Source organism: Abramis brama (assembly GCF_963993115.1).
Source record: "Abramis brama genome assembly, chromosome: 13".
NCBI lineage: Eukaryota > Metazoa > Chordata > Actinopteri > Cypriniformes > Leuciscidae > Abramis > Abramis brama.
In genome coordinates this window covers 11,516,085-11,539,006 of record NC_139975.1, presented here as the reverse complement: position 1 = coordinate 11,539,006, position 22,922 = coordinate 11,516,085, and the positions used below count along the sequence as shown (strand labels likewise).

General features: G+C 37.0%; 2 protein-coding genes across 5 annotated transcripts; both read left to right on the top strand.

Annotated features, from left to right (window-relative positions):
• The first annotated feature begins 5,572 nt into the window (after nt 1–5,572).
• LOC311094925 (uncharacterized protein) lies at nt 5,573–15,518 on the top strand. Of its 4 annotated transcripts, XR_014608741.1 has the most exons (9): nt 7,560–7,650; nt 7,756–7,964; nt 9,156–10,506; nt 11,281–11,309; nt 11,588–11,716; nt 11,831–11,897; nt 12,299–12,321; nt 12,631–12,738; nt 14,228–15,518. XR_014608741.1 is itself a non-coding variant. In XM_084133147.1 (8 exons), exons 2-8 carry the CDS (start codon nt 7,819–7,821, stop codon nt 14,858–14,860), a joined length of 2,463 nt encoding a protein of 820 aa, XP_083989273.1. In that variant the 5' UTR covers nt 5,573–5,664; nt 7,756–7,818; the 3' UTR covers nt 14,861–15,518. The 4 variants fall into 4 exon arrangements, 2 of the variants coding, with proteins under 2 accessions (XP_083989273.1, XP_083989274.1); XM_084133147.1 differs by lacking the exons at nt 7,560–7,650; nt 12,299–12,321 and adding an exon at nt 5,573–5,664; XR_014608740.1 differs by having other exon boundaries at nt 7,556–7,964.
• A 1,199-nt stretch (nt 15,519–16,717) lies between these two features.
• Nucleotides 16,718–22,583, top strand: rom1b (retinal outer segment membrane protein 1b). Its single transcript, XM_084132680.1, has 6 exons — nt 16,718–16,905; nt 17,213–17,378; nt 18,214–18,489; nt 19,653–19,807; nt 20,066–20,312; nt 21,927–22,583. Exons 2-6 carry the CDS (start codon nt 17,229–17,231, stop codon nt 22,155–22,157), a joined length of 1,059 nt encoding a protein of 352 aa, XP_083988806.1. The 5' UTR covers nt 16,718–16,905; nt 17,213–17,228; the 3' UTR covers nt 22,158–22,583.
• The last annotated feature ends 339 nt before the right edge of the window (nt 22,584–22,922 follow it).

Here is a 22,922-nt window from a genome sequence, read left to right as displayed (position 1 = left end):
CCCTAAGTGAAATTGACCTAAGAAAATGAAGAATTGGAGGGGGGGAAAAAAAAACAGGAAAGACGCGCAGGCACACAGAAGGACTTCGACGAAGGGCTTCCGAGGTTTGGACAAAGCTCTCAAGCGCACAGAAGGGGGATTCGGATCGCCATTCACTCAAGTGAAGACATTCACCGGGGTTACTGCTCTCACAGACAGCCTTGCATTCAGATGCAGTCGAGAAGGCAGGGGGACAAACGGGTAATCTGAAACAAAGAGCTTCTACACACAAACACTTCCACCACACCAATTGCAATACTAACTGTATGACTCAACTAAGGAGTTAAGAGATGTAAAAGAAACTTAAAGTGCATGAAGCATAAAAAAAATAAAAAAAAAGGAGTGTAGCTTCTTAAGCATTGGTGATTGAGGTTACGGAGTTTACAAAAAGTTGTTGCATGAGGTTTCTACAATCAAGATTTATGATTCAGACACCTGGTAACTAGATTCCACAGGGCGACATCATGTAACTTTCACCACACAGCTGGCTGAAGTAATTTCTGCAGAAGAGAGAGACAAAGTGCATAGCCCTCCCCGCCCCAAACACATCTTTTCCAGGTAATTTACGGCTGTACAGGAAATGCCAAATAAAGCTGCACAGTTGCGCAGCTATTCCTAGCCACTCTAAATTTGGAGTCTGGAGCACAGTTGTGCAACAGTTGGAAAGAAGACTATTGCTATACATTTGTAAAGCAACTTTTTCACCCTGCACAGTTGCACAGAGTAGTGGTGGCTAGGTAATAAAACATTTAAAAAGTAGTTTAAAATCTATTGTAGCACAACGAACTGTCCTGCCTGTCGAAGCGTTCAGTGGAACCGGGCGATTTCGGGTCATAACTTCTTCTGATAGGTGGCATTCTTCACGAGGCTTTGTTAGATTCTGCAAGACCAAAAATGGCAAAAACAAAGACCCCTACGCCCACCCTTCACAAAACAGCCCAATGTCCAAAATAAACCATAAAGTCTGCAAGATTCATATATCAAAAGTGTAGGCTTATAGCCAAAGAGACTACAATTTAATGCATAAAGCATATCTCCTTAAGTTAAATTTGTAAAATTTGCCTTTCCTCCTTTGGCCTGATCAAGCTGTAGGACTGGACTGATCTGCCTCTCCACCTTGAACAGAGTTGACTTCAAGCCCTGGCATCCAAGCTCTACAAAAAGCGCCAAGCTTTACACTCATACCTGGAAAAGCATAAAGAAATACCCAAGAAAGCCCCACACATACCCCAAGAAACAAAATGCATACCAAAATTTCAATCACAACAGGCTATGCATTTATTAACTGAAAATGGGAACAGTACAGAATGTACACTTACATACAAATTACAAGGCTAATTTGTCAAATGTGCTCGACCACAGATCTTACAATTGTAACACACTATTAATGGAAAAAGGTTAGGAACAAATGGGCTTGCTTAGTGACCTTACGTGACCAAAAGAGGCTGAAGTTGATTGATGCGAAAGCAAATCTTTACATACAATGTTAGGATGACATCTTCAGTGGAAAGCATTCAGGGACACTGCACACTGAAAAATGCAAAGGGGGGAGGAAAAGAAAGCCTACACACATCCCCACTCTTCAAAATACAAAAATTAACCAAACAATAAGCAACTAATACAATTACTGCTTAGACACTTAGCCATCAAATTGTATTCAAGTACAATACAATGACAGACAAAAGCAAATGAATGCCATTTACATGAATATCTAATTACTTGCCATTAGAAAACGTTAAAAGCGCCTTGGCCTCTATTGAAGTAGCTTTGCTCCTTAAGTGGGGGAGGGGAGCAGATATTGGTTGGACCACCAGCTTTGTTCTTTGAGGGTTTGTTTCAATCTGTAAGAGTCAAAATTAAGCAATCCCCCCAGATCCAAACCCCATAGACAATATTCATACATACAACCAATATCGATATACCATTCAATAAAGAGACAAAAGAGTGCCATGATGTGTGTTAAATAAATGAAAGCGTTTGATCCCATGCCGCGTTACCCAAGATGTAAACGTTGGTATAGCTGCCATGGAAGGCTTGTAACTGGGCCACTCATCCCCTGGCAGACACACTGGTGGTTCCTTCCCCCATACAGCGCTATTTCAAGCCAACCTTAATAAAGCCGCTTTCACAAGCTGCAAAGTCTAGGAAAAGATTTGGGTTAACGGCCCACACCCCTCCCGCCCCGTGACAATCCCCGACATTCAATACTGGAAAAACTGATGAGTGTATGGTTCATATATCCAAACAAGATTTAATACAAATCCAATGAGGTACCTTCCTAAATCCCATCAAAGCAGAGGCTTTCCTTGAAGCTTTATAAGAATCGTTACAGAGCAGTCAACAATTTGACTCTAAAAGGGTCCACACAACATCCTGGAATCCCTTTTGGTTCTATCGCCTCTAATGTGACCAGGGCCTGTGGGAGAGAGAACTCGAGAAACGCATTGCCCCTCCCCAACCCCAAGAACACTGTGCAATAACATCACATAACTATTCAGAAACTGCATTTGCAAAATCTATATGTCAATATTTTTACTCAATACTTTTACAATAGCGCATTTAATGTTACAAAAACGTTTTTTTTTTTTTTTTATAAATTAGGAACTGTTGCTCCAATTTATCATTAAAATTCATGCATGAACTCGTCAAAAATTTTACCGGCAGGCAAAACGCAGCTGCCCTGGCATCATATGTCGGACTGACGCAGCGGGTGTGGCAGTAGAGGTAGTTGTGTCGTTTAAGGACGCAGGGTAACTTCAACTCCGAAAAGCCCTTCATACGTGGATTGCTTCTCATGACAGACCTAATGGATTTAAGCGGATATGGAGACGACTTTTCCACAGGCCTACAGCCGAAACGCAGCGGAGGCGTGGTCGATTAAGGACGGTCATCTCCACAGCACACTAACAGCATTCATCAGACTTGGCCAACAACAGGAAAGATGAAACATCGGAATTTCAAACAGTCACTCACCACGCCTGAAAAGGAAAGAACAGAACTTCGCGAGCAAAAGTGTTCTGGAATGCAAACTACTGAAATTATGACTTTTCATAATTACACAGGATACCTCTACCCATACAAACCAAATGCCCTCCTCATGATTTTTCTATGGAGACGACCCCTGATACTCTCTGCTTGTGAGCCCTCTTTCTTTATCTGCTGCTGTTGGGACACCCATCTTTGGCTTGCTCTGATCTAGACCAGCTGAGCTCCCCCTGGTGGCCAACGTGGTACGCTATTCTGCCTTGTAGATCTGGCTCCCCCTTCTGGATACTGCTGTTGCTGCTCTTCTCCCTGCTCTGTGCCCTCTGATTCTCTCCTGTGTCCTGCCTGGCTCGACATCTGGTCCTGATTCTCCCTGGTCCTGGCCTCTGCTGTAGATCTTTTCTTCCATCCGTAGTCATCTAAGAGCTAGGTCGTTACTGGATAAATTAAACTCAGTCCATTTCTCCTTCCCTCTGTACTTCGGTCTTCTGCTGATATTTTTTTGGATCATGAAAAACACACTAAGCTCCAATTTCACAGCTGTTACGCAACACGTGACTCAGTCCATTAGGCGTTCAAACATTCAAATGTGCGTCATCGTAGCTGATTAAAAAAATGCTCTAGGCTTATGAATTGATGGTCGAAATACTCATGTAGAATTCTTCAGAAAAAAAAAAAAAAGGCTGCGTCTACAATCGTTATTGATGTCTTTCAAACTATGAACTCAACGTTCGGTTATTTCTTCCTAAAAAGGCAACAAGAGCGGGCTTCTCTATTTTTAAAGGCTTAAAAAAGAAATAAAAACCGAAAAAATGTCCGATTGTCTGGTGTGTGTTTTATTTTGTTATGGTTTGCAGAGTTTAAATAAGCTTCTTCTTTTTTTTTTATAAGAAATGTACTGTAGTCTTGTAGATATGCTAGCCCTCAGTCACCATCATAACTTGATCGTTGTCGCGACCGCCATTTTGTAAAGGCGTTATAAAGTCGAGAATGAAAATAAAAACTATTTTAAGTCATATCTCTTCAGAAAAAGACGTTGAAACAAAATATATTTTTAACTAGCTTAATAGAATAACATGGTCATTTATACTAGCTGCGCTTTGCTTAAACTCTTGGTCAGATGGTAAAACATTAAGCTAGTAAACTTAGTAAAATAATCAATATATACTGGATTATATAAAACTGTATATATTTTAAGCTAAGTTACTTCAGAAAAATCTCGTAGAAACAAAAATAGATTTAAAACTAGCCTAATAGAATAAGATAACATGTTCATTGACCTTTGTTCAGGCTCTTGATCAACTGGTTAAACCTTTGCTAGTTGTAAACGAAGCACTATAAATTCTGTTATACTAAACTGTATATATTTTATAGTCTATCGTCTTGTTGGGACCAATATAAGGTCGAAAATTTCTTTACAAAAACCACTTCTTTCAATGTAACTTCTGTAGCTGCTACGCTGAAGGTAAACTTATTAGAAGAAAGCCTTGACATAGTCAACTGTAATAACAACGTATAAACTTAAAGTCGCAAAAAGTTAACAAAGAACTGTTCCTCTAAATTATCGTCGAAAAAGTCAAACAGAATAATACAAAGTCACATCACCAGATCAACGAAACCTCCCTGCCTTCCTGAGCGTCTCACCCCGTCGTGACGAGCTTTGTTGTTGGCATGGTTTTTATAGACCTCAGTGACGCGGTCGTTGTCAGCTCCTTCCGCCGTGTGATCAAAAAATAGTTCCTCTCACAAAGAGAGATATAAGATATACAAGATATATGAATATGACTATTTAGACTATTTATTATTATTATTTCATTAAAAAAATGTGTGTAATCAAAAACAACATGTTATGATTTTATGATGTATTGTATATTAAATGCCTGTTTAAAAGCCAAATCATGTAGAACAGAAAGTCGAATTAGAGCGCAAACATTCCCCAAAATTACAAGTAGATTATATGGGAATTTTGGGGAATTATATAAAAGGAATTCCCCCACAAAATGTTCTTTCCGTTTCTATAGTATACCAACGGTCGGTCACAGCTGCCCAGAAACGCAGCGTGATTCATCACAAAAGCACTTTTCAAACAGCAACAGTTACGTCAGAAGCGCAGTGCGGAGGAATACAACATGGATCTAAAACCCCCTCTGTTTTCTATCCGGCTCAAACCGGTTTCGGTACACGGATCTTCTTTTCTTTTTTACTGCAGTGCCATAATGCGCATGCGTGTTACATTTCTTGGTTTAAAAATATGATAGATCCACCTCGAAGAATTACCAGAATGTTCTGGTTTAACCCGGATTGAAAGTTAATACGAAAACAATCCATGTTTTCGGAGGTCAATAAGTATTTTACAAGGTTAAAACAATGGCCCATCGTGACAAATTAGAGCCAATGTCAAATGTTTTTGATTTGATATACATCTTTTCTGTACTTTTACACTCCTGTGAATCGATTCCGATTTTTAAAAAAAAGGTTAATAAACGTATATTTAAACGGAATTTGACAATTTAGTGGATACGTTAAAGGGAATGCGTTTCTTTGTCACATTGAAAGGGTGGGTGCGGGGCAAACGAGACCTCCAGCACGTCTCCTCTCTGGTATTTGTGCTGACGTTCACAACGGGACAAGAAGACTGCTGTAAGTGAGAAGGGGGATGGGCAACACAAATACACTCAAAAACACGAAATACCTGTGGATTGCCTGTTTGGTTCTAAACATGCAACATGCAATGGGTCGGTAGAAACCTATTTATTGATTTCAGTGTTCAATTCATCTGTTAAATGGTTTTATATTACACTGCGCTAAGTAAACACGTTGTTTGTGGGATTAAGTTTCAGGGACAGTGAAAATTAAATGACAGTATTTAATCTACAAATTAAATCTACATTCCTAAAGATGTATTATTCTTAGCAGCTGACGTCACGTTGTTTGCGTGTCAGCATTTTGAATGAATTGCAGATTCGTCATCATCAAACAATAACTTTCCAATACACTGCTAATGAAAACATTGTTTTATGTACCTCATCGGTTAGTTTTGCCGCCATAACATGATGTGTTGAATTAAAATGAAATCCAAAGGTGACGAATGTGGCAAAGTGTGGAAAGAGCTAGATGTTTGCGCGCATGGATTTCATTTGCAAGTTAACCACAAGGTGGCACCAATCTTACACTAATCACAGAACATTCATAAAGGAAAGCCCAGTTGAATAAACCCTACCCTAACAGTCATTCCAATTATGAATGACCTGAATGAAAACCTTCAGCCAATGAGTTAATCAGACTTTTCCTCTTCATCAGCATTATCACACAAAAGGCCGTTTCAGTGGAATGAATGGTTGCCCATTTCAACAGTCAGTCCTAAAGACCCAATGTGTCAGACAAATGGGATTTAAGAAATATATTTGTTGTAGTTTCACAACAACTATTTTCCATATGATGAAATATAATCTTTAATAATTTATCTACAGAGCCTTATCCAACTAGAAAGTATAAACAAATATGTGCATGTTACCGAATGCTAATGAAGCAGCTGATGGCTGATTTAAGGAAATTTGGAGATAACTCATACAAAGGTTTATTAAAAAGAAACAGAAATTATATTGTATTGTAGTCTTTAAATATCAGATTACATGCATTTTGAACATTTAAAGCATGACAAATCAAAGGTGATTGACATTTAATATTTTATTTTGGGTAAACCCACATGTCCTGTTTTTTTTTTTCAGCATCAATATTTTAGTTTAACATCTGACTGTAAATAGTAATAATTTGGTAACACTTTACAATAAGGTCTCATTTATTATTACTTAATTTATTAACTAACATGAACTAACGAGCAATACATGTGTTACAGTATTCATCTTTGGTAATGTTAATACCAAATAATAATAAAAAATACAGTTGGTCATTGTTTGTTCATGTTAGTTCACTTCACAGTACATTAAATGTTAAAAAGTACAACATTTGATTTCCATAACGTATTACTAAATGTTGAAATGATCATTAATTAAGATTAATAAATGCTGTAGAAATATTGTTAATAAATGCTAGAAGTATTGTAGTTCATGTAAAATTTTAACTTTAACTTTGACACAGTTTTTACTAGATTTTCTGCCTTCACTATTATTTTTAATGATCAGATTAAATGATCAGGTCTAAAAAAGAATGATAAAAGAATTAACAAAATGCTCATGTTAACTGTTATGCTTTATAAACAAAATATAGCTGTTGTTTAAACCTCTGGAATGGGATGTGATATGAATGTTGTATAAGTACAAGAAAGAAAACTATTTATATGTCTGCATATACAAATGTCTTCCAATAAATCTATTGTGATGTAACAGAGTACCCTTATGAATTTCACTTACACCATTCTGTGTATGTAACCCAAATAACAAGTAATGCAATGTCCTTTCACCAAATCGATCGCCCAAACCAGATCGATTGTGTTCCAACTGTGTTCTCCCCATGAGGGCGGGTTTTTATTGAGGTCAATGTGGAGTCATTACATCAGGATCAGATAGATATTGGGTGATAGAATGCCTTTGCAGCATTAGACTTGTTTCACTCCTGCTGCTTGCCTGGTGAAGAATATTCTGCTTGTTAACGGATGCACATTTGAATGTATTTCTTTAGAAGATAATTATTTCTTCAAACTTCTGGAACTTTACATTTTAAACAGACTCCAAAAAGCTACAAGGATAACATATTCGTTTTCTTTTTCTCCAGAAAGTACAAGGGAGGCATCAGCAGAGTAACACTGGTAAATACTGATAGTGTAGCAGGAAAGACATGGAAAGATACTTCACACCTGTGCGTGGCTCCTCAGAGGATGAGGTCAAAATGTACAAAAATTCCCATCACTTACCTCATCAACATCCTCATCAGCATCCTCATCAGCATCCTCTCAACCATCATTACCAGCATGGATCACACAGGTATGTGCTTAAACTTTGTGACATGTGTCAGTGTTGTTACTGTTAACTAAAACTAATTAACCAACCATTTTTGTTAACTGAAATAAAATATAATATTAATAATAGAGGAACAACTTATAATAAAAACAAAAATTAGAAATGCTGTCTTGGCAGCTAGCTAATTGAAATAAAATAAGTTAAAGTATTACTTCAATTGTAATTCAATTACTAAAATTGAACTGAAATAAACAAACAGAAAAAAATACTAAAATTGACAAATCCACAATAAAACTACTTCAATTAAAATGAAAACATAGACTAAAAATAAAAGCTAATTCAAAAAATGTTTAAATACTATAATACTACAAAATACTAAAATAACGTTCAAGTGAAATTCAATCTTACTCTTTTTATCATTAAAACTTTATTATAAAGTTTGTCCCTTGAGGTTAAAATATTTTTCAAACCTTCAAAACAGCAGCATAAAATAAAACAAAAGTCACACAAACTACACAGCAGACACTGTCCAAAATGTCAGTTTAAAAACGTTTTTGTGCTTTTAACTTTAATTTTAGAGTTTTTGAGGTATGTTTCAAGACGAATGGGCAGCGGAGGCTAATGCCATCTTTCCATACTTTTTCTTTGGTCACGTGGCACATTTTTCAATGATCAGAGATCATGTAATTTAACTATATTTGAATGTGAAGATATATTGTAGGATATGAATGCAGCAAATCCATTGTGTGCATTTGTTTAAATTTTTTCAATAGAGATAACCTTTAATTTTCTTTCCTCCTAGTTTTGTACCTCCTGTTGCAAATATTTTGAATTGAAACAAAATGTCATTAATAGGAAAAATGTATGGTTATACTTTATTTTGAGGATTGACTTTAGACATTCTATACTAACTTTGCAACTTCATGTCAACTAACTCTCATTAGAGTATTAGTAGACTGTTAGGTTTGGGTTCGGGTTAGTATAAATAAGTTGACATGTTGCAAAGTTACTTATAATCAGTAAAATGTCTAAAGTGGACCATTGAAATAAAGCATTACCAAATGTATATTGTGGCCTGTAACAGAATACTGACAAAATGAAAATACTGGCACAATGTGATCTGTTCTTGTCATATAAATGACAAGAACAGATCGCATAGGGCCAGTATTTTCATTATTATTAATTTCATTTTCTTATTTACCCCTCTTAAATCAGTCACAGCTCTTCAAGCAATCATGGAAAACACAGTGATAGACATGCTCACCATGACCAAGATAACCAGCATCATGCTTACCCTGCACACCCTAAAGTGTCTGGAGAGCACCCCAGATTCAATAAAAGGTCTTCCTCCAGCCTGTCCTCCTCCTCCTCCAATTCTTCAACTGCGTCTTGGACCTCAGATCCCAGCTTGGATGATGAGACGTATCTCATGCACAAACCCCAGCATTCCCTGTCCTGCTCCAACATCCCCGAGGTTCAAAAGAAGAGCCACGGCAGAGAATCTGAAGACTTTTTTGATCACGGCGATCACCGCCACAGCCTGGTGACCTCTGTCGAACTGCTCCCTGCTTCTCAGCATGATAATCGGATGGCAAAACTCTCCAGGGGCCATAGCAAAAGCGAGGAGGCCCTTCTGCAAAATAAAGATTGTTTCTCAGCAGGATCTCACCTCATAGATCATGGGCCACTTTACAAAACTGCGAGCCTGGGACAAAGCCTTGCCTTTAGTGGCAGGGCAGTTCCCAAGAAGGCGGTTTCAACAATTCAGCTGCCCAGCAAAGGTATTCTGAAAAACAAAGATGAGGGACAGAAAGGAGGCAACTTCAGGAAAGCCAAGTCTATGGAGGTGCTCTCCACCAGGGTGCACGTCACAGAAACATCCAAGCAGATCACTATGGAATCTGCGAGGGATAACTTTGTGAAAGGGAAGCTGCAGTTCTCTGCATTTCTTGATGAGATCACCAAACAGGTAATCAGTCCCGGTGCACTTAGCTCTTTTGGCTTAAACACACCAACGCCCCTGGTATCTCCTAATGAAGAACGCATAAACCGCAGAAGCAAGCAGGAGAGCGTTGTGCCGTCACCAAAACAGCAGCCCATCAGAGCAGAGAGACCCGATTCAAGAAAAACCAGTATGGATTCAAGCTCACTCTCTCAATCACATAAGAGACCAAGCAAACAGCATCAGGATCACTACCCCAACCGAAACCTGACCAGTCCAACACCACCACCACCACCACCCCGCCATCCTTCTAAAGCTGAAAGACAGGGGGCTTCCTCAGGTAAACAGCACCAATGGCAATATTCTCAGATGCTCACTGACGGTACCAGCACCAGCCCTGAAACTATCCGCAGCCACCTCTCTAAACACAAAGTGCGACATCAAAGTAGTCACGGCCCATCCAGGCACTTAGTTCCTAAGCAGGAGAAGGGATCACCGCCTCCTCTGCGAGCCCCAGGGCAGGAGTCAGAGTCTCAGTCAAGTAAATCATCCACCAGTACTAGTTCAGACAAAAGTGACAGACCCAAACACATGGGACACAGGAGGCAGTCTAAGCCTCACAGGGTGAGTTCATCAAAACCTGAACAAAAAAAGTGACAGTAAGAGGTTTTTTAAAGTGACCGTAAAGACAAAAAAAATTCTACTTCAAATAAATGTTGTTCTTTTGAACCCTATTCTATTCATCAAAGAATCCTAAAAAAAGACAAAAAATGAAAAACAAAAAACACAGTTTTCACAAAAATATTAAGCAGCACAACATGTTTTCAACATATTAATAAATGTTTTTGAGCCCCAAATCAGCATATTAGAATGATTTCTAAAGGATCATGTGACTCTGTCATCAAATAACATTTTAAAATCTATTCAAATAGAAAAGTTATTTTAAAAATTATTAAAAAATAATCAAATAAATGCAGCCTACGTAAGCACAAGACACTTCTTTCAAAAACACATTTGAAAACAATCTTACCAACGCTAAACTTTTGATCAGTATCAGTATATACTGTATTCCATAAATTAAAGAAACATTTAACCTTTTTTTCCCTTTACAAACACTTAATATTTGATCTTGAAGAATAGTCATAATATGCCATCATAACAAGCACAGCTTGTTTAAGGTTTTTAAAATTATGGCATTGGGTTAACCTCTAAAGCCGGAAGCATGAGGGATACCCTTCACTGTGTCCATATCTGTTGATTAACACAATTGAACCAGACGAGTCATCAATCAATGGTCTTTCCTGGAGCGAATCACTTCAAAATCAATTTTCTATTTTCTATTCTGCACTGGTTCTCCGATTACTGTTTCACCCCCTCATTTCTTTCTCTTGCCCCCAGGATTCGGTCAGTTCCATGGACAGAGTTCAGTAAGTGCTTCCCCCTTTTTTTCTGATTGGTTATTTCAGACTATTGATTTTGCTCTTATTCCAGAGCTTTCCCCCATGCATTTTACTCTGCTCAGTTTCCTAAAACTCTGTCATCCAGCCTGAGCCATATCGATTGCTGCTATTTTCATCTCTCTGTTTATCTGTTCTGTACACAGTCATGATATTTTTTTGCGAGTGATTTATGATACAGAGTCTGTACAGAAAATCAGCAGTTTACCTCCTGACAGATAAACACATCGATCTGTAATATATTGCAGGATGCTGGAGGAGTACAACAAAGAGCTGCACGAGAACCTGTTGCAGATGGTGGCATGCATTGAGAACATGGAGACAGAATTGCAATGTACCAAGACAGAGTTAGTCAGCTGCAAAGAGAAATACCGAAGGTCAGCATTTAAGCTTAACATGCTATACCTACCATGAAAAACAAACATTTTTGCGACAGTTCTTAAAAATGACACCACCCCACTCTCTCTCTTTGTCTAATGCCTCATTTACAGGCTCCAGGAGAGCTATTCTGTTTCTCAGCAGTCAAACAGCATCTTGGATCAGAAACTCAATTCTGCGGTAAGATTAACATGAGTTTTAGGAGGCACTTTCCACAAAATCAGTACAAAATAGGATCAGAATTTTTTTTTTATTTGTTTTAAATAAAAGGTCTGTGAAAGAAAATGTTTATTGTCAACTATACAATGTTAGCTACATAATATATGAGCGGTTCTATTCTCATTTTATTTAATTCACTTTTTAGTTTTTTCAACCTTGTTAAAATGTATGACTAATTACAGTTTAGACCTTTTTTTGTAAATGTGTCAATGTCAACATTAAATATTACAGTTAAAAATAAAATTGAACCTAAATTGTTAAAATGAACTAATAATTAAATTGTGTTTTTAAAATTGCAATTAATTGTAAATCAGTTCAATAGAACTATTATGACATTTTACAATTTTACATGTTGGATACAGCTGAGAAGGTCAAGACTTCCAAGGTAGGACCAAATCATCATTTTTAGCGTAGATATGAGATTTGTGCTTAACATCAAAATTGACCACATCTGTGGAAAATACTAGACAGATTTAGAAAATTTTAACAACAAGAAAAGACTGGTTGCTGCAAAAGATATACAGTCTGAGCATACAAATAAGCTCTCTGTTGTGAATTTCTTTTTTAGATTTTTTTTCTTGTATGATAGTGCTGTTTTTAATTCACATCTGCTGAAATGTCTCTGGTGTCTACAGACATACCGTCACCTGTGTTACATTTAAGCAGTATTTTTTTTTTTACCGTACTTTGACAGGTAGACAGCTTGGACTCAGAGAGGAAGTACCTCATGCAGAGAGTTGTGGATCTGACTAAACAGCTGGATACCGCTCAGAAAACCATCAACTCTCTGGAAAACATCAATGTAGGTGCAACACACAGACAGATACAACAAACATATGCTACACGTCTTCCAGTTTTTGGACAACTAGTCAATTCTAAAATTAAAATAAAACCTAAAATTCTATACATATTCAAGCAAACCAAAGAATTACACGTCACAAGCCACATGTTGAATGTTAAAGTCTGCATGAAATGGAAGATACAAGTCTTTTCTTCCTTATTGTGACGTATATCTGAGTGAAACAGCTTCTTGAACAAGAAACAAATTAGGGTACTGCTGTGGTTTGCTAGAGTACAACAGTTGGGTTCTGGAAGTAAAAACTCTATTCATTATCTCCATATGGAAATAGATTTTTTAGCAAAAATGTCTAAATCTTTAAAGACAGCCCAACTGTAAGCTACGAGGTTGATAATCGATGGTGCAGTTGCTTTTGTTTGCATTATTTCAATTCATTTGAAAAAACAATCATGTTTTACATTGGAATTTGTGGGGAAAAACTACATCACCCATGATGCTGTACAGAAAATTCCACCAATCAGAGAGCTACGACAAGCAAAACACGCCAAAGATCTTTATATGCATTTTGCAATAAACTGAAAGTTTTGTTTTTAGGGGTGGGAATCTTTAGGCACCTTAAAATTCAATCTGATTCCGATTCTGGGAGTCACGATCCGATTCCAAAACGATTCTTGATCTACTTTTTTTTCTCATTAATTAATTAGTTTCTTTTTTTATTGTAGCCTACTTTTTAAATAATTAAAAGAAAAAAATTGTTAATACAATTGTAGCCTATGTAAAGATTTGTAAATATAAAAACTGATATAGCTTCTAAACATAAAAGCAAGTAGCCTTGTAAGTAATAAAGAGGAACAACGAAACATTAGGCCTATGACATAACTGACTGTGCTTACATTAATTTTGCGTCATAAAAGCACAAGATGTTTTCACAAAGCGTGCGTGAGGATTTGAAATTGAAAACAGCCTTCTGTCAGTGAGTTTAATATTTTTAATATATAAGCCCACAGCATTCCAAATAACGTACATGATGCCTTCGTAGAGCATTTGTAAGAGGTGGGCGAGACCGCGCACTGCAAGCGTAACATCAAGCAAAGCGCCCGTTCCTCACAGCGCATATTCTGTGCAACGAAGCCTACGAATGTCGCGAATAATATATATATATATATATATATATAAAATCGATTTTTCTGTTCGCAATGCTTCATGGGATTGTTGTTCTTTCCCTCATTAAAGCCATTACAGTCTTGTATGTATTTGGTTTTGAAATAGGTTTTTGCTTTAAATAAATGTCTGTAATGTTGTGATTCACCTCGTAGCTGATTGGTTTGCTTTATAGCTTACAACGCTTTAACAAAACTTTTAAAAATGTATGGCAAAAGTACTTCCGAAACCAACTTTGCTGAAAAAATGGGCGGGCACTGAGGCTGTGATCACATGTGAGTGACAGGTTATTTCATGGTGACTTTATGGGTTAACATCTTTCTCTCCTCAGGTTCACTCATTGATTAGTGAGCTGTTGAAAAATCACGTTGACTCTCAGAAAGGACTGGAACACATCTTATATCCTCGAAAATCTCCAGGCCAACCTGATAGTGACCAATTAGACAGTGTGCAAGAGCTCAGAAACAAGCCACCATCTGGAGAAAAAAGGGAAGTTTTCGAATGGCCACAGACTGGACAGACATGCTCAGGTGCCAGACAACAGCCTGCCACAGCCTTTCTGCCATGGAAACATGATCATGATCCATGGGCAGGGTCAGAGCAACTGGTGGTTAAAGGAAGTGACTCACAACTTCCTTTTCTTTTCGTTGATGATGTGCCAATCCACAAAACGATGGCAGATGCAAAGGCCCCAAGTCATCAAATGCATCAGTTAGCCGTGAACACAGAGATCCACATTGTTCCCCCAAACCCATATAACCTAGATGAGATGAGGCTCAGCAGACAGACAGGTGGAGAAGGAACCGTCACGGTGGGGAAAGACCCTGATTTCAGGTCTCTCACAGCTCAGAGGATGCTGAATGAGTTTTTGAACCAGATTCCTCCTCCAGTGCATGATAGTAAAGGGAAGGATAGTTTAGAAGCAGTGATGGGGGCCAGAGAACTAACAGAAGGAAAACAGTAACATTCAATCTGAAGTTTATATGGTAAATGATATAAGAACTGGATAAAAATCGCAATAACATCCATTACCATGTTGGTAATTATGAAATACACTTCACTTCTAGTTCACAAGTACAATTGTTGTGTGCAAATAAGTAGGCCTATGTATACCATCTGGTTTTGTGCTATATAAATTAAAATCATTTAGTTGTCACGTTTCCTGCTTTGATTTGTGGTTAAATACATATGTGAAAGGCATTCTCTGTGTTTGTGTTTTTTGCACTTTTTGCCCTTGTATATTCTGAAATGCTCAAAACTGGTAATCAATAAAATAATATGGTTAGAACAATGCGTTCCAATCATATCATTTTATTGATAACCAAATTTATTTTCAGAGAGCTGCTTATACAATTATTTTTGACTGCTTAATGTTTGACTGTAAAAAAAATTAATTGGAGAGTGACTAGAGCTTCTGTGAAATATGTACATTAACGGCTGAGACCATTAATGTTCATGTGTCTATTTATTGTATAGATTAACATTTAGCAAAGTTTTTGTGGTTGTGATTCTGAAATCTAAGTGTAACTGATAGAATGCAAGTTATAATTTCTGCAATTAGCCATATTATTTTATTATATAATATCCTGAAATTAATAAAGTCTTTGCTGTACATTTGAGAATTCTTTATATTTGTCTATATTATATTGTTTGAAAATTTGGTGTCTTTATATCCATAAAACAGTGTGTCATCAGTTTCTTCAAGTGATTTTAAAGGTGCAGTGTGTGATTTTTAGCGGCATCTAGTGGTGAGGTTACAAATTGCAACCAACAGAAGTTACGGTGGCCGACAGGAAAATATGTCGTCGTCTGAGACATCAGAGAGTAGCAATGAAGTTTCTTTACAAAGATAAATTAAGAAATGATGTTTACTTAATTATTCAGTAAAAAAATGATATATTATTGCGAATATTATTGTTACTTGTTCATCATTGTGTCAGTGTTTTATTCGCTGACTTTATCTAGCTTCTTTGTACGAAGGACAACATAGTAACGAAACGCACTCTGTAATAGTTTGTCAGTTTAGGGCTGCTAGAAACATGTCGGTGCAAAATGGCTAGAGGTAACTACCTAGGGGACGCACGGTGTATGTAGATAGAAACGGCTCGTTCTAAGGTAATAAAAACATAACGGTTCATTATGTAAGGTCTTTATACACCACTGGAAACATAGTTATGTATATGATATTGCATTTCTGTCAACAGATCCTCCCAAATATTACACAATGCACCTAAAAAATAAAAATTTAATGTTAAAATCACATGATCAATACACCACAACAGTTAGTACATTGCTTTGTTATATTTCAAATGATCCGTTCTTGGTGTTATAATATAGAGTATTTATATTATGTATAGTCACAGAGTAGATTTAGATCTACACACTGTTTCCATGAGAAACCAACATTAGACACACACTAACATTCACCTCTGAGCCAGCAAATAGAGATAGCACTGACAAACCATATGTTGTCTGCAAAAGGCAGTAACCCATCCCAAGATTGGTCTATGAAATATGTTAAATATGTCATATCATAAAATGTTACAAGTTTGCAATTTTTGCTATTATGTTTTTAATATCTGGGCCGTTTTTGTCACTTTTGGTGACAGTTTTGCCCTAAGCCCTGATTTATTTCTGACCCTGCCATTTATTGATGCTCACAGGGTTAAAATGTGTGTCACATTCTTTCATGCCTGTATTCTTGGCTGTTTATTTCGGTTTCACGGTTTCTCAGTCCATTACATGGCACACCTTGCATCAAACCCCGCCCTCTGGCTCTCTTTCTGGACCTGTTGACCAAGGGCAGGTTTGTTTAGAGGACACTGGCCTGGATTCTCATTGGTGGAGTTGGTCTAATAGGATCAGACATGATGACAGGAGATTATGACACTCAGGCCATAATACTCAATATCATATTTTTAAGCCCTATAGTCAAAATGGCTGCCAAACTGTAGGAGGCATATTGAAGGCTCAGGGTCTGAAGAAAAGGGCACTCAAACATTCTTGAAGGTAATTCATATATTTTCTTTTACACAGATTAATATCGGATAATCTTAGACACAACTTCACCAAATTTATTTTGGCTCACACCCTTGTATTAGTTATATCTGAAGTATTTTGGAGATGATTTCTGAGTGATCTAATGATACTGGATTGCACAGTCCTGTTGCTAATTTTTAGGTTTAACAAAACCTGATAAAACGATGGGAATTTACCTGCGAATGACAGATTATTTGCTGAGCTGGATACTGATACTGCACGGCATCTATTAAAATCCTCTTCTGCAATCTAAACTTCCCTCTCTCCCTATCCTAAGCCTCTTCCTAAGCAGCATGGTGTTGTTAAAACTAAAGTTCCCCTTCCAAAAGAGGGTGCGTCTGGCCCAGGGTCTCTGGCTGCTTTCATGGGTGGCTATGTTCTCTGGAGCCATCACCTTTGCTATGGGAGCCTTCCTTAAAACTGAGCTACATCGCAGATCAGAGGTAATGAAACATTTTCTTAATTAATAAACAGAAAGATAACCTACAAATGAAGAATGAGATGTACTAATGTATCCCTAGATACATGCATGTTTGCCAAGAACATAAATGGAAACATAACGTATTGCAGTGTGTAGTTTGCCTGCCATTACAGTCCATTAGGAACTAGAAAGTGTTTGAAAGGATGGTGACAAATCAGTGCTTCAAAACATGCTTAACAATTTCGAAATGCTGTTTTTACACTAAGCAAATGCCATTTTTCTTTAATATAAGTTTGGTATTTTTGCAGATATTATTTATTATTTTTTTTACAATACTACTACTATAATTACTACTTTCATTATTATTTTACAATACTACTACTATAATTACTACTTTCATTTACCCTTTATATAGTCAACACAAGTGTAACAGGCCTAAGCTTTGTCTTGTTGAGAGGAATAATCTCACATAATCTGAGGATTGGCCCTTAGATAAGGTCTCAATAGTGTGCACTAATAACTCAGCTTGCGCCTATATGAAGTTAATAAACCTCACAATTAAAGCTGAAAATAAGTGAAAAGCATTGTGGTGAAAACTATTATTATCCCACACCTGTTGAACAGTTAAACAAAACAGTTAGTTAAAACGTCTGTAGGCTATATGAAAATGCAGTTGCTTAAAGTAGGTTAACCTTTTTCTTATACTGGATTCATTTAGGGTTCAAGTTTTCAGTTGAAACATCAGCCTTGAATACAGAATCTAAAGTGAACATTGTTCTGGGCTTTCATGATCAAATGCTGCTAAAAACAGGATAGAGGGGAGATTGCAAAAATGTAATTCTTCTCACTCTATACAGGTGATGCACAATATGGACATCCACATTGTGCCAAATCTGCTGATGGCAGTGGGGTTAGCATCAGTGGGCATCAACATCTGTGCTAGCAAAGTCTGCCAGGACTCACTGGACCCCTCGCGTTTCCCACGCTGGAAGACGATTCTTCCTCTGTTCTTCTTCTTCTCTATCTTCTTCACCTCCTTGCTGCTGGTTGCCATGATTCTGAGCTTCGCCCTGCAGCCCAGCCTGGAGGAGTCTCTGAAGATTGGGTTGAAGAACGGTATTCGTTTCTACAAGGTTGGTGAGAGGAAGACGATTAACAAAATCATTTAACAGCAATCAGTTGTCATATATATATATAAATTCATTCTCAGTGTATTAATGAATAAATATGGCATTTAAGAGTACTATAGATATTTAAAAAAATAAATCAAGCATTCATAAGTCCAATAATTAAATAAATAAATATGGCATTTCGGAATATTATACACAAAAAAAGAGAAAAAAGGTCCAAGCCCCAAATGGCAAAACACTAAGCTATTAATTGTCTTAACCACAAATTATTGGTCAGGAAATTAGCAAAATTTCTCAGAAAAAAATATCAAAGACAGAATAAAGTTTTTGGAAGAATATGGGAAGTTGTGTGTGGATTGATGAATCAGAATGAAACACGAGTTGCATGATAATACTCCTGAGCGGTGTATTGAAAAGTCTGCTGAGAAATATAATAGTAAATGCATCTCACTGTGAAGCATAGATGAAGAGGTGTCATTGAGTAGGGAGTCTTTTTAGCTGCTGGTATTGGTGAGATGTCATTTAATGCTTTGGAGTACAGAAGAATATTGCAAAATGGCTTGCTTCCCACAATTGAAAGGTTGTTATCAAAAGAGGAATGATCAGATGTTATTTTTCTCCTACCCAAATTGCAAAGACAACCAAGAATTGTCCATCAGGCTCATGTTTTGGCTAGGTCAGAGTCCAGATTTGAACCCTATAGTGAATATTTGGTCTCACATTAAACTTAGACATTTTTCAACTACTAATGAACTGTTTGAAGCCATTAACTTTGAGTGGAACAACGACTCTTCTTTCTGTAAAAAGCTCTCTGCAAGTTCGGGAAGGCTATTCCGTGCTAAGTTACTTTATTTGATAAAAATGGTTAAGACCATTAAAATACCACTAAATATTAAACAAACAAACAAATATAGGCCTATATGTTTTTAATTAAAAATAATAAAGAAAGAAAGCCAGCCTCTTGGCATTTTTTGAGTATGACATTTGTATATAGAGTCTAGACGACACTTGATTCAAAGAAATGTTTCCAAAGGCAGGACAACTTAATACATGTTTAAAATCAAAAGAATTTTAAAGAATTTGATATTGAATTGAATAGAGGGATTTCAATTACAAGTCATACATATATTTCTTTTAATGAACTGCGATGTTAAATATCTCTATAGGACACAGACACACCAGGCCGTTGTTTCCAGAAGGAAACTATTGACCGTTTACAGATTGAGTTCCAGTGCTGTGGTAATACTAACTACAGGGACTGGTTTGAGGTGCAGTGGATCAGCAACCGCTACCTGGACTTCACAAGCAAAGAAGTGAAAGAGTGAGTCCAAAAATCAAAGATACCCCCCTTTTTAGCTTCCAAGGTTAATTTAGAATTTAGAATGTCATGTTCTGAAACAGGATGAACAAAGGCCATAGTACTCGCAAATCAATTATGCATGTGTGCATGAGCCTGGCGCATTGATCAGAAAGTCAATAAAGACAGTTGCAGAATTAATGATGTAACAAAACTAGGATATGTATAACTATAATTGCATTATATAGTCTTATGTTTCTGTCTGTTACGTTTTGCCGACAGTCGAGTGAAGAGTAACGTAGATGGGCGTTATCTGATGGATGGGGTCCCATTCAGCTGCTGTAACCCCTCCTCCCCCCGGCCCTGCATCCAGAAGAGTCTCCTGGACAATGCTGCCCATTACAACTATGAGTATCAGACTGAAGATCTGAACCTGTACAACCGAGGTTGCCGCCAGGCCCTTGTCAACTACTACATGGGTTTAATGAACACCATCGGCCCTTATGTTCTGCTTGTTTTCCTTCTCCAGGTATGGGCTGATTAATGGGTTGAATAAGTAATTAGAGACCACTGATCCTCATTTTCCAAAAAAGAAAATAATTTGCGTTTCGGAGCCATGTTCTCTCAGGAATCTCCTGTGGGAATTTTTAATGGAAGTTTTTTTCTTTTCAGTGAATACTTTTATTCAGCAATAATTGATTAAATTCTTCAAAAGTTACACGGAAGATATTTATAATGTTACAAAATGTTTCTATATCAAATAAATGTAGTTTTCTTGAATATTTTCCACAAAATTATTAAGCAGCACAACATTGATAATAATAAGAAATTATTCTTCAGCTTTAATTAGAATGATTGCTGAAGGATCATGTGACACTGAAGACTGTGGTAATGGTGCTGAAAATGTATTCCATCACAGGAAAAAATAATATTTCTAAATATATTAAATTAGAAAACAATTATTTTAAATATTCCACAATATTTATATTTTACTATATTTTTGATCAAATAAATGCATCCTTGGTGAGCATAAGAGACTGCTTTCAAAAACATTAAACAAGAAACACAACACCTTCAGAATTCATGATATACTGTAATGCATGTTGAAGAAAAAAACATGAAAGGCTCTTTAAGTAATGCTAACCACAGAACACCGTTAAGTCACCTATAACAGTCCCACAAAATTATGTTTTTAACAGAACAATGTTTACAGACATGCATAACCTTTAAGATTGAAGTACTAAACATTAGAGTTGCTGAACACACCAACATTTAAAAAAAAATGCACCTAAAAAAGCATGTGATAATATGTGCCATTTGCATCAGAGGACTGTTTTGTGTGGATCCCCCAAATAACCACATGATTTTAAGTGTCAGCCGTGAACAACACATTGTATAATCTAATGTGCGCAACACATCGAACCGTTCACACACTCATCACTCAGTTAATATTGACACTCTTCCGGAAAGGCTGGCAGTACAGTTATGAACTCAGAGGTGTCAATATTCATTATTTAAGCATTAAAATAACTTGCACCCAAAACCACATAAGTATCTCAGCTTTTATAACAGTCACAGCTTCTGTAACACTATTTGAATCATCACGTCAATAATTCTATAATCAGTAAATCAACTTGATTTCAGCTGCCAGCAACAATAAAACTAATTTGCTTTGATAAAATAGATTGAAATAGTATGATATTTAATGTTGCATATTATTAATTCAGGTGTGGTTTGTTGTTGTTCCAGCCACATATTAGTATACAGTGGAATAAAATTTTGTTTAAAAGAGAGAGAGAGAAAAACTAATAAAATGATGTTACCCTTATGTCCTTATAAACATGTATGACATTCTTGCTTCTGTAGATCACAAAAGAAGATATTTTAAAAAAAATGTTTATTTGTCCATACAATGAAAGTCAAATGGGTCTGATGTTGTTTTGGACCCCGATGCTCTTCAAAATATAATCTTTTGTTGACAGGTTTGCAACAACAATGAGGGTGAGCAAATGACAGAATTTTCATTTATGGCGAAACTATGACTTGACGAAGTGTCCTTAAGAAAAGTAATTTGAGAAAAAAACCTAAAGAAATTGTCCTAATGTCATTTGAACTCTGACCTCTCTGTCTCCTTGGTCCTCAGATGTTCATTCTAGTGAGTCTGCGCTATCTGCAGACTGCAATGGAGGGTGTGCTGGGAGAGGAGAATGTGGAGATCGAGACAGAGGGATACATCCTGGAGAAGGGAGTGAAGGAGACATTGTTGGAGACTAAAGAAAAGATGATGAAACTCCTCCAGTTCGCTCAGGTGGGCGACGCATCCGCTGCGACCCAGGGCACCGAGCCAGAGGAAGAAAAGCCAGCCACAGCCTAAAAGACCAAGTGTAATTGTTTATAATGAGTGCTCATGTACACACGAGTGCTAACTGTCCTTGATTATCATCATCCAAGGGAAATAAAGTCATCATAATTATAATGTAACGTTGCTACTTCATTGTTAAATGAAGTCATCAAGTTACCCAAATATTTGAGGTAAAAACCAGTAACCTCTCAAAATGCTGGAAATCTGAAAAATCTGATGGTACCAAAATACCTTTTTCTCCCATGACAATTATATATAAAGTGAAGATGTCTGAAGAAGAGTTAAAGAAGAAAATTCCAAGGAAATGACGGCAATGAAATAGTACATTTCATCACATGAGGTCTGTAGATGTTTTGCTGCTTCATGATTTGCTTAAATAGACAAAAGAGAGCTGAAATTGCAGAAGCTGTATGCGACAAATAAAGAGTTTTTAACTGATCTGTGAAGTCACGTGGTCATTGTGTCTCATGAGCTTGTGCTAATTTTTTGTTTTTTTATGTGTTGAAATGTGTTTTTCAGTTTGGACACTTCTTCCCTCGCACTAGCCTTAACTTAACTTCTCTTGTGAAATGGTGTAGTGTCAAATCAATTTCCTCTTCTTCTGCCTATGCAGAGAGAGAGAGAGAGAGAGAGAGAGAGAGAGAGAGAGAGAGAGAGAGAGAGAGATGAATAGGATTAAGCTGACTGAGTGCGGCAGGCCATCTTGTTAGGTGCCCTATTCTGACACATGAAATCTCTTTATCCCTTTGATGATGGTTAATACTATGACTGCTGCCA